The sequence below is a fragment of the Ornithodoros turicata genome, unplaced genomic scaffold, assembly GCF_037126465.1.
Source record: "Ornithodoros turicata isolate Travis unplaced genomic scaffold, ASM3712646v1 Chromosome21, whole genome shotgun sequence".
Lineage (NCBI taxonomy): Eukaryota > Metazoa > Arthropoda > Arachnida > Ixodida > Argasidae > Ornithodoros > Ornithodoros turicata.
The window spans coordinates 384,790-396,049 of record NW_026999337.1 but is presented as its reverse complement, the minus strand read 5'-3'; the positions used below and the strand labels follow the sequence as shown (position 1 = coordinate 396,049).

The 11,260-nt window shown below is 46.2% G+C and overlaps 3 protein-coding genes across 3 annotated transcripts; all 3 read right to left on the bottom strand.

Annotated features, from left to right (window-relative positions):
- Positions 1-4,866: 4,866 nt before the first annotated feature.
- LOC135373131 (uncharacterized) lies at positions 4,867-5,580 on the bottom strand. The gene has a single exon (XM_064606394.1). It carries the CDS (start codon positions 5,578-5,580, stop codon positions 4,867-4,869), a length of 714 nt encoding a protein of 237 aa, XP_064462464.1.
- Positions 5,581-5,655: 75 nt separating this feature from the next.
- LOC135373130 (uncharacterized) lies at positions 5,656-8,220 on the bottom strand. Its single transcript, XM_064606393.1, has one exon. The coding sequence runs from the start codon at positions 8,218-8,220 to the stop codon at positions 5,656-5,658; it is 2,565 nt and encodes an 854-aa protein (XP_064462463.1).
- Positions 8,221-8,274: 54 nt separating this feature from the next.
- Positions 8,275-9,447, bottom strand: LOC135373129 (uncharacterized). The gene has a single exon (XM_064606392.1). The coding sequence runs from the start codon at positions 9,445-9,447 to the stop codon at positions 8,275-8,277; it is 1,173 nt and encodes a 390-aa protein (XP_064462462.1).
- Positions 9,448-11,260: the final 1,813 nt, after the last annotated feature.

Sequence of the window (11,260 nt, the reverse complement as noted above, 5' to 3'; positions counted from 1 at the left end):
GCCGTAATATCGCTTACCTAATGTCCAATTTACTGGAAATTTTGGATGCGCGTTCTCCGTTCTTTGCTCTACAACTTTTCAATTCGCACCCCCCGTCTATTTACTACAGGTTATGGCGCTATTTCCGAAATTCCTTAGGCTGACTCTCCTTCTGCAACCTTCGTCCCTGTTTTTAGGTTTGAACCCTGCGGGAGATGTGAATCACCTATTAACGGATTCGTGCACTCCGAACACCGAACGGCTAGAAACTTGCGGGATCTTTCTATCTCTCTCCATTCTCGAGTGAGGACAACATGGCAACAGCGGCTCGTTATACATGGGGCTGGGGGCGTTTTTTTCGATATCGGTTGTTTGTTGGCGTAGAAATGTGATTGAAGACTTATTTTGACGGGGAAAACGTCCTCTTTCCAATGGCACTGGTCGCCCGTACGCGCGACTTTCTGCTTTCTGGATGTAGCGCGAGGAGAGCATGGAGGAGACGAGGAGAGCCGTTACAGGCGGCGCGGCCTTGGAGCTTGGAATGCCTCCAGCTCATTTGAAAGGGAAATCTTAGAAGCGTTCGGACGTGTGTCCAGAGAGCTCTCGTTCGGGAAGCGTCTTTCGTCGTAGTTTTGGTGGTTTTGGTGCCCCGCAGTGCTGTGACTGTATTTCATGCCTTACTAGTGGTATCTGGACCTGTTTCTGTGTGTGTACCTTGGAAGACAGAAAGCCGTTGGATTTCGTGAATTGAAGGTTAGTTGTGTGCATGTAATGCCATGTTTCGTGCACCTTTTGCTTGGTATTCTTCCTAGCGTGTGGGTTCCTATAACTTTATCCGCTCAGTGCGATTATTACCCTATTGTTACCTATTGCCTTATCCTCCATTTGTAATCTTGTGCTCTTACCCTGTTGGTTAACCTGTATCATCAATTAACATCAGGTTGAAGATATCATGTGTGATGCTTCAGCGGCCCTGCTACAGGGTACCGGTGCTCTAAAGATACAGATCTTCCTTTTTTGGTTATTAATTCATAATAACTCAGCTTGAGTCATGCATATTTTCCCCGAGTGTGGAAGAAATATGCACAGAATATAAATAATCGCGGATATTATAACTCAACGTGCATTGTTTTCACCCTGTTCAGGTAATGCCTTACTGACACCCTTGCTGTAGCCCCAGTTGTCATAGTTAATTGGTCTTACTGCTAACAAACAAAACAATTGTCTTTGGACCTCAAGTAACAGCATATGTGGGAAGTCTGGTTAACCTGTGCACGGGTTTTGGCACATTTTATGTGACACATAATGTATTATCCCTTGTTAAATCTAGCTTCCTAATTCGCTTTATTGTTTCAGGTGCCTCCAAGAAATATATCTTAGAGCTATCATCTAGCATGATCTGTAAAGGCGTTGAAGACGCTGTACATCAGGCAAGAGTGTGATTGTTCAACAGACATATCAGAGGGATGATGAACGATATCAATAAAAAAAAAAAAGAAAGAAGCTGCATGATTTGTTATTTCCTAATATACACAGCACAATAGGGTGCACAAATTATACGGGATCACCACGAGAGACTTGGTATTCCGCCATTTTAGCGTATATGTAGGGACCTATTTGCATGTAGGACCCAACGTAGGTCCCGCAATCAAATAGGATCCTGTTTATATGTAGGATCGCATTTGCATGTAGGTCCCACAACCAAATAGGATCCTGTTTATATGTAGGATCGCATTTGCATGTAGGACCCACAATTAAACAGGATCCTATTTGTATGTAGGTTCCTTCATCATGTAGGACCTGGTGTCATAATACCATATGGAGTCAAGTAGGAATTTCCAACAGGGCATCATCCACACGTAAACAATAGATACATGCAAGGAAATAATGAGAAACACGATAAACAACTAATAGAGAGCCAAACCCATGCATCATCCAAACAAGAGATACATACAGGAAAACAATTGAAAAACAATCTATCAAAACGAGAAACATGACGAATTTATTACCGCGGCTAACACAGAGCTAATAGCAGAGAAACACTTTGAACAGCGCATCATCCACACGTAAACAATAGATACATGCAAGGAAATAATGAGAAACACGATAAACAGCTAATAGAAAGCCAAGCCAATGTACCAACCAACACGTAAACAAGAGGTACACAAAGGAAAATAATTGAAAAACAATCTATCAAAACCATAAACATGCACGGAGTTAGCACTGAATAGCAGAGAAACACAATCAACAGCTAATAGAGAGCCAAACCCATGCATCATCCAAGCAAGAGTTACGTACAGGAAAATAATTGAAAAATAATCTATCAAAACGAGAAACATGCACTGACTTAACACTGAATAGCAGAGAAACACTCTAAACGGCGCATGTGTAAATGTGGTGCCAATGTGTAAACAATAGACACATGCAGGAAAATAATATCGAAACGAACGATCAAAACAAGAAACATTACAAATTTAATAAATTGAAATGGACATAATCTATCTTTTGAACTATCATAGAATCATCCTTGCGACCTAATCTCGTCGAACAATATACAATCTTCTTCCTACTCAGACACTATAAGCATTACGTTGACAGAGGTATCCAACACACGCAGTACAGCCAAGCTTTACACAGTACGACCAATCTTTGCTACTTGAGACTGGTGGGGGTCACTATCTCTCTGTCCCTGTAGACAGCCCAAAGCGAAGAAACCAAACCAAACCTGACATGGAAGTCTGTTCTTAGATTTTTTGGGGTGGGGAACTCTCTCTCTCTCTCTCTCTTTCATGTTCTTTCATCCAGATGGAAGTATTCTTAGGACTGGTGTACAGAGGCGAAATTTTTATTGATCAACTATCGCAAATAAACGTTAGAATTATTCTCAAGAACACAATAAGAATTCTATCAAAAACAAACAATGGCACGCCAAAAAATCTAAGAACAGACTTCCATGTCAGTGCAAACTGGTTTTAGAGAAACGTTATCTAAGCAAACGGGAAATCTTATCGACGGAAACAGTACTCAATCAAAACGAGAAACTGCATTTAATGTATTTCAGATCAGACACAATTATCATGCATACATTATTCTCAACTCACAAAGTATCAATCGAGTGAAAGTCACATTTATTCAGTGATAGAAACAATACTAATTCGAAAACGAGAAACAAATTTAATTACATCATTTTTTATGATAACTTTGCAACAGTAATTTCTACACGCAGAAGCCACAAACAAACAACTAATCTGAAATGCAAATTACTGTAAAAGCTTTCTACAGTGGAAGTCAACGCACACAGCTCTAAAATACATTCCCAACTAGTAGAATATTTTTATAAATATCAATCGAGTGATCATCTGAAACAAAGTCAAAGCAATAATTAATTTAGGCGAACATTTTTCGTAACCACGCAGCGCAAATACATCACAGAAACACGTCTTTTTCATTCAGGACCCACTAATGGAATCGAAGTGAGAGAGGGAAGCCACTAGCCATAAAGTTCCCGTACACTTTCCTTAAGGTTACGCCCGCAGGGAGTAGGGGAATCCAACAATGGTCTTGGTGCACAATGTATAGTTGAAAGCCATAAACTGTCTCCTGCAAGTCAAGTTAGGGAATGGGGGTTTCTAGCGTGGTCTTGTACGTAGAATCATTGAAATCACACGTTTTTTCCTTACACATCGTTTTTCCATAATTCTCACAGCGGGATATTATTCATATTGTAAACTTGATAATAAATTTTTAACCAATAAAATGAGCATAGATATGCTTTTAATTAAGTGTAGGGCACACTCGAAAACAGAACAGACATTTGCTCTACATTGAAGAGATGGGCGGATTTTGTACTCGCTACCATAGGTCATGGGAGGATGTGATAAAAAGCTGCTTTGAAAAGGAAGAGCAACGAAATGATTCTATTATCACAGCATTTCAATACGTATTAGATATGGTCGTATTCGGAGATATGGTACAAATTACGGAATTGAAGGTGCAATAACTTGTATGTCGAATCTGCAATAGTTATAAAAATATTTGTACGTCAACATCGGAAGGGCCACTGGGATTGATGGTGAAGTTTTTGAGGTTTGCTAACGAAGAATTGAAATACACTAGACCAGACGTAATTGTAATCATTGCAATGGGCATTGCATTAATCAAGAACGCAATCAGATCAAATTATCATGTACAAGCAGTCTGTATCGCGCGATTCATTACGGATTTGTTGAAATTACACCTAACGGTTGAAATGGAAAGTACATAAAAAAATTTACCACGTCATACGTTCCACAAGAGCGTCTACACAATTATTTTCTTCTACCAGTTCTTGCAATGATGTCGAATGAACAGAGGTTCAATATTGTCGTATAAGGTCTGATGTATCATCACTTATTGAAGCTCAACGAACATATCAATTGCGGTGGACCACCAAACGATTTTCATCTAATACTCTCTTGTACGCCATTCAAGAATCTTCATAGAAAGAAAGGAAACATCAATTAGAGATTGTGCAAGTTCATCGCAACAAAGTGCAAGTTGTTGAAGCAATACAAACACGGCGACAACGTATCGCCCCCTCCTTAATCAACGCTGGATTCAAGCGCCCAATAATCGGGCTAAACTTTTTGATGTCTTCGGAATTCATCAATCAGGACAACAAACGAAAACTTCAGAGTTTGGAATAGAACTGTAATTTATCGAAATAAACAAGTACTGAAATAATAAATGTAATTATAGCAAGAAGTGAAGCCAAGACGTCCGTACCGAAGGAACCGTTCGGGTTTATTGCCAAAACGAAAAGGTAATGTCGGTGGGGGATGCAAGGCGCGAGGTCACGAAGCCAGCGGTGACTCATCTTCCTTTACACTCCGCCGCCCGAAAAGGTGGTCAGCTGTCTGCTTCCAGTCTGTAGAGAAGCTGGACCGGCCTGTTGAGTGTCCGTCCTCCTGGCAGGGTCACTTCGCACGACCGTATCCTTCCGTCTGGGCTGACCCTGACCTGGCTGACTCGCCCTAGAGGCCAAGATATTCGTGGTCTCTGCTCAGCGGATATCAGCACCAGGTCACCGACCTTAACACTGCGTGACTGGACAGGCTTGCAGGTGTTGGCCGATCGCAAGGAAAGGATATATTCTTTCGTCCACTTTTCCCAAAGCCGGTCTGTCAACCTCTCCTGGTAAATCCATCGTCGTCGTAGGTCCACGGGAGTTGACCCGGTTGCGGCTCTTGGCTCGCGTGATGGGAGAGCGGTGAGCCTGTGGCCTACTAAAAAGTGGGAGGGGGTGATGGCCGCAAAATCGTTTGGGTCTTCCGAGACGTATGTTAGTGGCCGAGAATTCATCACAGCTTCGATTTCGGCGAGGATCGTAGCAAGATCTTCGTATCCAAGGGTGCTTCTGCCTAGAATCTTGCGCAGGCACGTCTTTACGGTTCGAATCAGACGCTCCCAGAACCCACCCCACCAGGCTGCTCGTTCTACGATGAACTTCCATGAGAGGCGGCGCCCCGTGAGGAACCCGCTTACTTGAGGATGCTGCGACAGCCTATCGAGGGTGAGATCGCGCCGCACTCGCTTGAACGTTCTAAAATTATCCGAATACATCGTCTCAGGGATACCTCTTCGCGACAGGAATCTTCTGAATGCCATCAGGAAATCTTCGGCCGACATAGATTTAGTCTATTCCAGGTGGACTGCTCTAGTCACCGCACAAGTGAAGATTAGGATGTAGCACTTCCTAGCGGACCGCTCCGAGCATTTGTAGTACAGTGGTCCTGCGTAATCCGTACCGGTGACTGTAAAAGGCGGCGCCTGGGATAAACGGTCTCGTGGCAGAGGAGCAGTGGCTTCTGAGCAGGCCTGGGCCTTTGCTCGGCGACAGATACGGCATCCGTGCAGAGTCTTCCTCACTACTTGACGTCCCCGAATAATCCAATGCTCTTCGCGCAGTTCTGCCAAGGTTTCTTGAACTCCGGCATGAAGCAGTCTTGTGTGTGCCCGGATAATCAGCATTGCCGTAATCGGGTGATCCGAAGGTATGACAATGGGGTGCTTCGCTGATTCGTGGAGATCGCTGTACTGCAGTCGACCTGTCATGCGGAGGACGCCTTTCCCGTCATGAAACAGCGATACATTCTGAAGGGACTTGTGAGTGGTCGGATGAGGCCCAAAAGACTCACGCTGAGCCGTCAAAATCCAGTACTCTTCCGCCGCTGAGATCTCCTCGGCTGTAAGGACACCAGTCTTCTTCTGGGAGGGGTGCGTACTGTTGTGCAGGAACCTCAAGGCCCAGGCGGTAACCCGCAGCAGCTTGTGAAGCGAACTGTACCTGTCCGCATTCATTATGGGAACCTTTACAGATGCGGTACAGTACAAGTCGCTACCCTTAGCCTCGTTTCGCACCTCCTCAGACGTTTCTTGCGGAACCCGCCAAGGTGGAGGCCAAGACTGCTGATCGATGAGCCATGACGGACCTTTCCACCAGAGTTTGCTCTCTATCAGGTGAAGACATGAAGTACCCCTTGTGAGCAGGTCTGCAGGATTGTCATGGCCCGGACAATGTCGCCACTGATGAGGATCCGTAACGCCCTGTATTTCAGCCACTCGGTTCTGCACGAACGGTTTCCAGTCGCTTGGTGCTCCGTAAATCCAGTGCAGTGTTATCTCCGAGTCCGTCCACAGAATAGTCGCGGCATGAGTTACTGCTAACGCACTCTGAACGAACTTCAAAAGCCGAGAAGCGATTACTGCGCCCATCAGTTCCAACCTTGGTGGTGAGACTGTCTTCAGCGGAGCAACTCTGGTCTTCGCCAAAACGAGGCACGCTTCGGTATATCCACTACCGTCATTAATCACAAGATAAGCTGCTGCCCCATATGCTCGCGGACTGGCGTCGCTGAAAATGTGCAACGAGCAGGAGGCTTCAGAAATGTTGAGAGCAGTTAACCTCCGCGGTAGGGAAACGCGAGCCAGTAGGGGTACCTGTCTGCACCACGTAGACCACGTGCTCATGAGATCTTCTGGTAGCCGGTCGTCCCAGTTCAGCTTTGCCAGCCAAATACGTTGTAGCAGAATCTTGGCCTTGACAACGTATGGCGTCACGTAGCCGAACGGATCATAGATACGTGCAACGGCTTGAAGCACATAACGCTTAGTGCCGGTGTTCAAGTTACTCTCGAGGAACTCCGTGATGGATTTCAGGGAGTACCGGATTTCATCGGTGCTGATGACCCAACCGAGTCCAAGAACCTTCCTCTGTGACGTAGCGGATGGGCTTGCAGTTCCATCGGCCTCGAAAGTTCCCTGAAGCTCCGAGCGGTTGGTAGTCCATTTCACCAGCTTCATGCCAGCGTCACGAAATATTGCTTGTGATTCGTGGTAAAGAGTGAGCGCCTCCTGGACGGTGGCGACGCCGACAACGAGATCGTCCACATAAAAGTGGTTTGACAGCAAAGGAGCTGTCTGCGGGTACGATGTCTCTGCTGACTTTAGATGATGACGTATAGTCGCTGCAAGGAGGAAGGGGCTCGATTTCGCTCCGAAGGGAACCCGTGTCATCCGCCAAGTCTCAACCGGTGGCAAAGGTTCACCCGTCTTAGGAGGAGCGGCATACCACAAGAATCGCAGACAGTCACGGTCGGATGGGTCCAGTTGAATTTGAAGGAATGCCTTCTCTACATCCGCCGTTAGAGCCACTTCGTACGTGCGAAACTGTAGCAACAGTTGTAGGACGTCGGGGTTCAGGTTTGGTCCAGCGTGTAAGGCCTCGTTGAGGGAGATGCAACCAGGGGACTTCGACGACGCATCGAATACAATACGGACCTTTGTAGTCTCGCGGTCTCTTCGTATGACTGCATGGTGCGGCATGTGATACAGAGGTCCAGACACTGACTCAGGCGCAGAAACACGCTCAGCGTGATCGAGATTAAGGTATTGCCGAATGGTAGAATCATACTCTTCCATCAGTGCTGGATCTCGTCGTAGTTTCCTTGTAGTAGCCTCAAGTCGTTGAACCGCTAACGCCTTATTGTCTCCTAAGGCTGGTTGCCTTTCCGATTTCCAAGGTAGGCGTACAACGTAACGACCGTCAACCAGCTTTGTGGTGGCCCGAAAATCCTGCAGAACGGAATCGGTGTCGAGGTCAGATGGATAGGGGTCAGTAATGCCTAAATGTTCTAGTTCCCAGAACGCTTGTAGCTGAGAGTCGATACTCGCAGTATCTTCGGATAGCACGCCTACCCGCATCACCTCGACGTTTCGACTGCGGATGCTGCCGTCTCGACTTGCGCCTTGAACTGTTCACCCGAAGAGCGTCTCTGCTGCTACCAGGTACTCGGACAACCGGACTGTTACGCCGGTGACTGCTTTCCAGTAAAAGTCGGATCCAAGTAGCAGGGAGATTTCGGTAGGAGCTGAGGGCTCGTCGGCAAGCTTGAGACCCATGCTTTTCACATGCTGTGCCGCTGTCGAATTCAAGGACGGTAAGCTGTCCGAGCAGATGTCGTCGTACTCCACTGCTTCGATCACGATACTCGCGGAGGAGAACTGGCTCCGTAAAAGCACTTGAACGCAACGGTACTTATTGCGGCGCGAAGAGACGTTGCCAAGAGTATGGACCCTCAAATTTTCGGTTCTGATCATGTTGCACCCGATCTTCGTCGCTACTTCTTGACAGATGAAACTACGCTGGCTGCCACCGTCGAGAAGGATTCTGGCTAGGATCCTCCGGCCGTTGCTTCCTTCGAGCCACACCTTAGCAGTTTGCAGCAGTACCTCAGAGCGTGGAGATGAAAAAATAGTTGATGACGACAAGGACGTCACAACGTTTTCGGTGGAGGTAGTGGCGGCAAGCGCAGAAGAGGGATTGGAGGCGGCAGGCTGTTCAGTCCTCGACGAGCCCAGGCATAGCTGAGTGAGATGTCGCCTGTGACAGCGTCCACATCGGAGCTTCCAGCAGACACGGCAGTCCTTGGAGCGGTGGCCCTTCTTTCCACAGAGGAAACAACAACCTTCGCGACGTAGGGTATTTCTGATTTCATCTGGACTCAGCCCTCTGTCACAGCTTTCCAGAAGATGCTGGGAGGACTTGCATAAGATGCATGAAGAGTCCGTCGCATTGGCCGTAAGTGACGACGCAGAAGGTGTTAAGGGTGCCCTGCGTTTCGGAAGGGGAACGTCCTCCGCTGAACGTCGAACTCGCTCGCGGCACTCAATCTCAGTCTCAAGGAAGTCCAGAAGAGATGTCAGTGTGTCAACAGTCGACTCTTCATCCTTCTGTTTATAGTATTCCAATTCGAGTTCCTTGGGGATCTTCCGCAGGACAGCCTCACGAACGGCAATCGCGTACTGGCTCAGCGTGACTCCGAGGCTCTTCAGGTTCCTTATTCTGACTGTAACCGTCTCGTGCAGCTCACGCAAACCCTTGACATCGCTAATGGACGTCACCGGCTTGAGATCAAAGAGCGATCCCATGTGTTCGGTCACCAGAAGCTCGCTCTTTCCAAACCGCTTCTTAAGGATCTCAACTGCAGTCGCGTAATTCCCGTCGAGGATCGTAAGGCCTTCAATGGCACGAGCTGCTGGTCCGGTAACGAGGGAGACGATATTTCAACCTGTTGACGTCAGTCAGACGCTGGTTATCGTGAACTGTTGCCCGGAATTGGTCCCAGAAACCCTGCCATTTAGACAGGTCTCCGTTGAAGGTGTCGATCTTCAGCTTCGGCAGGGTAATACCATCTGCAGGGGATGCGAGACGTTGGACTGTCGGCAATGATGGGGCATCACCTGTAGCGGGCGACACTTGCGTCGAGGTCAAAGTGACCAGCGCAGCGCGGACTTGAAACCTGATTGCTATGACCGATTCCAGATAGCGGTCGCAGGCCTCGCACTCACTTTCCACAAGCTCGTCTGTGATGAGATTCTGGATCACCTGGTCTTGCTGGCTAACGGCCGAAAACTTCTCATCCAGGAAGCCTAGTTTATCTCGTAGTTGATCGCGAGGCAAAGGCGTCGTAGTCAGAAGAGTCTTCAGTTCGGTGATAGTGCGAGTAACCGAAGATCGTGCTGACGTTCGAAGCTTCTTTAGGTGCTCGAGATTCGCCATTGTCCAGTTTCGGTACGGTCCCTCCTTCCAAGTCTTGTCAACGCTCCTTGGTCGTCTGTAGTCCGGGGCTCCCGGGTTTCGGCACCAAATATAGCAAGAAGTGAAGCCAAGACGTCCGTACCGAAGGAACCGTTCGGGTTTATTGCCAAAACGAAAAGGTAATGTCGGTGGGGGATGCAAGGCGCGAGGTCACGAAGCCAGCGGTGACTCATCTTCCTTTACAGTAATATTCGTCATCAATGTAATGTATTCTACACATCGCAACGAAAACAGCTTATTAGTATGGATAGATTGAAGATTGCTAAGGAGACGTTTATTCCACACTACTTACAAGGATCCTCGCATGGAATCAGCGCTGACAATCAAAGAGGTTTTACACGACTACACTCTATACAAGATCGACATCTGAAGGATAGAATTGTAGAAGAAGAATCGCTAATTGAAATTTAGAGGCACGTTACATCAATCTTTGTTGATAAAAGAGGATCACTAATATTTTGCGAAGGCTTATTTTATGAATTAAATTGCACAGTGTATATATTTCTCAAACGGTTGGACAGTTGACAATATATGTTGAAAGGAATCTATTATCAAATGACGCGATGCAAGTGGTGGATTTTGCAAGCATGACGCGCAGCGTAGTCTACAGTTCTAATCGTCGTAACACGCGGAACACAATTGTAATCAGATTTTGGGAGAATCGAAAGGTCATCAGTAATGTTTAACCACTATACAGTGAAGATGAGCACTATGCATAAACACAATGGAAGATATGTAATTATAATAAGTAAGTATTCCTTTTGCAAACTTAACCAAAGCAGCACAGATCACACATAAACATAGATCAAATTCACAAAATGTACCTGAGGTTTTCATTAGCCATACTGAAAAACTATCAGCCTATTCATAATGTCATGGCATATGAGGTACTACAAATGGAAAGGGCATAGTTTAATTTTAGAAGTTTTTAGCTCATAATGAGACAAAACGCAAACTTCACACCAAAGATTCTTGTTTAAATTTTCAGTCAAAAGTGTACACTCTTTCTTACAATTTTTTAAAGATATAGATTAAAAAGCTGTCTATATAGTCACACATTCTATACAAGATATTTGTTTGCACATTAATTGCTAAAATTATCAGATCACATTCCGGAGCAGTGGAGACTATCACACATCAGTA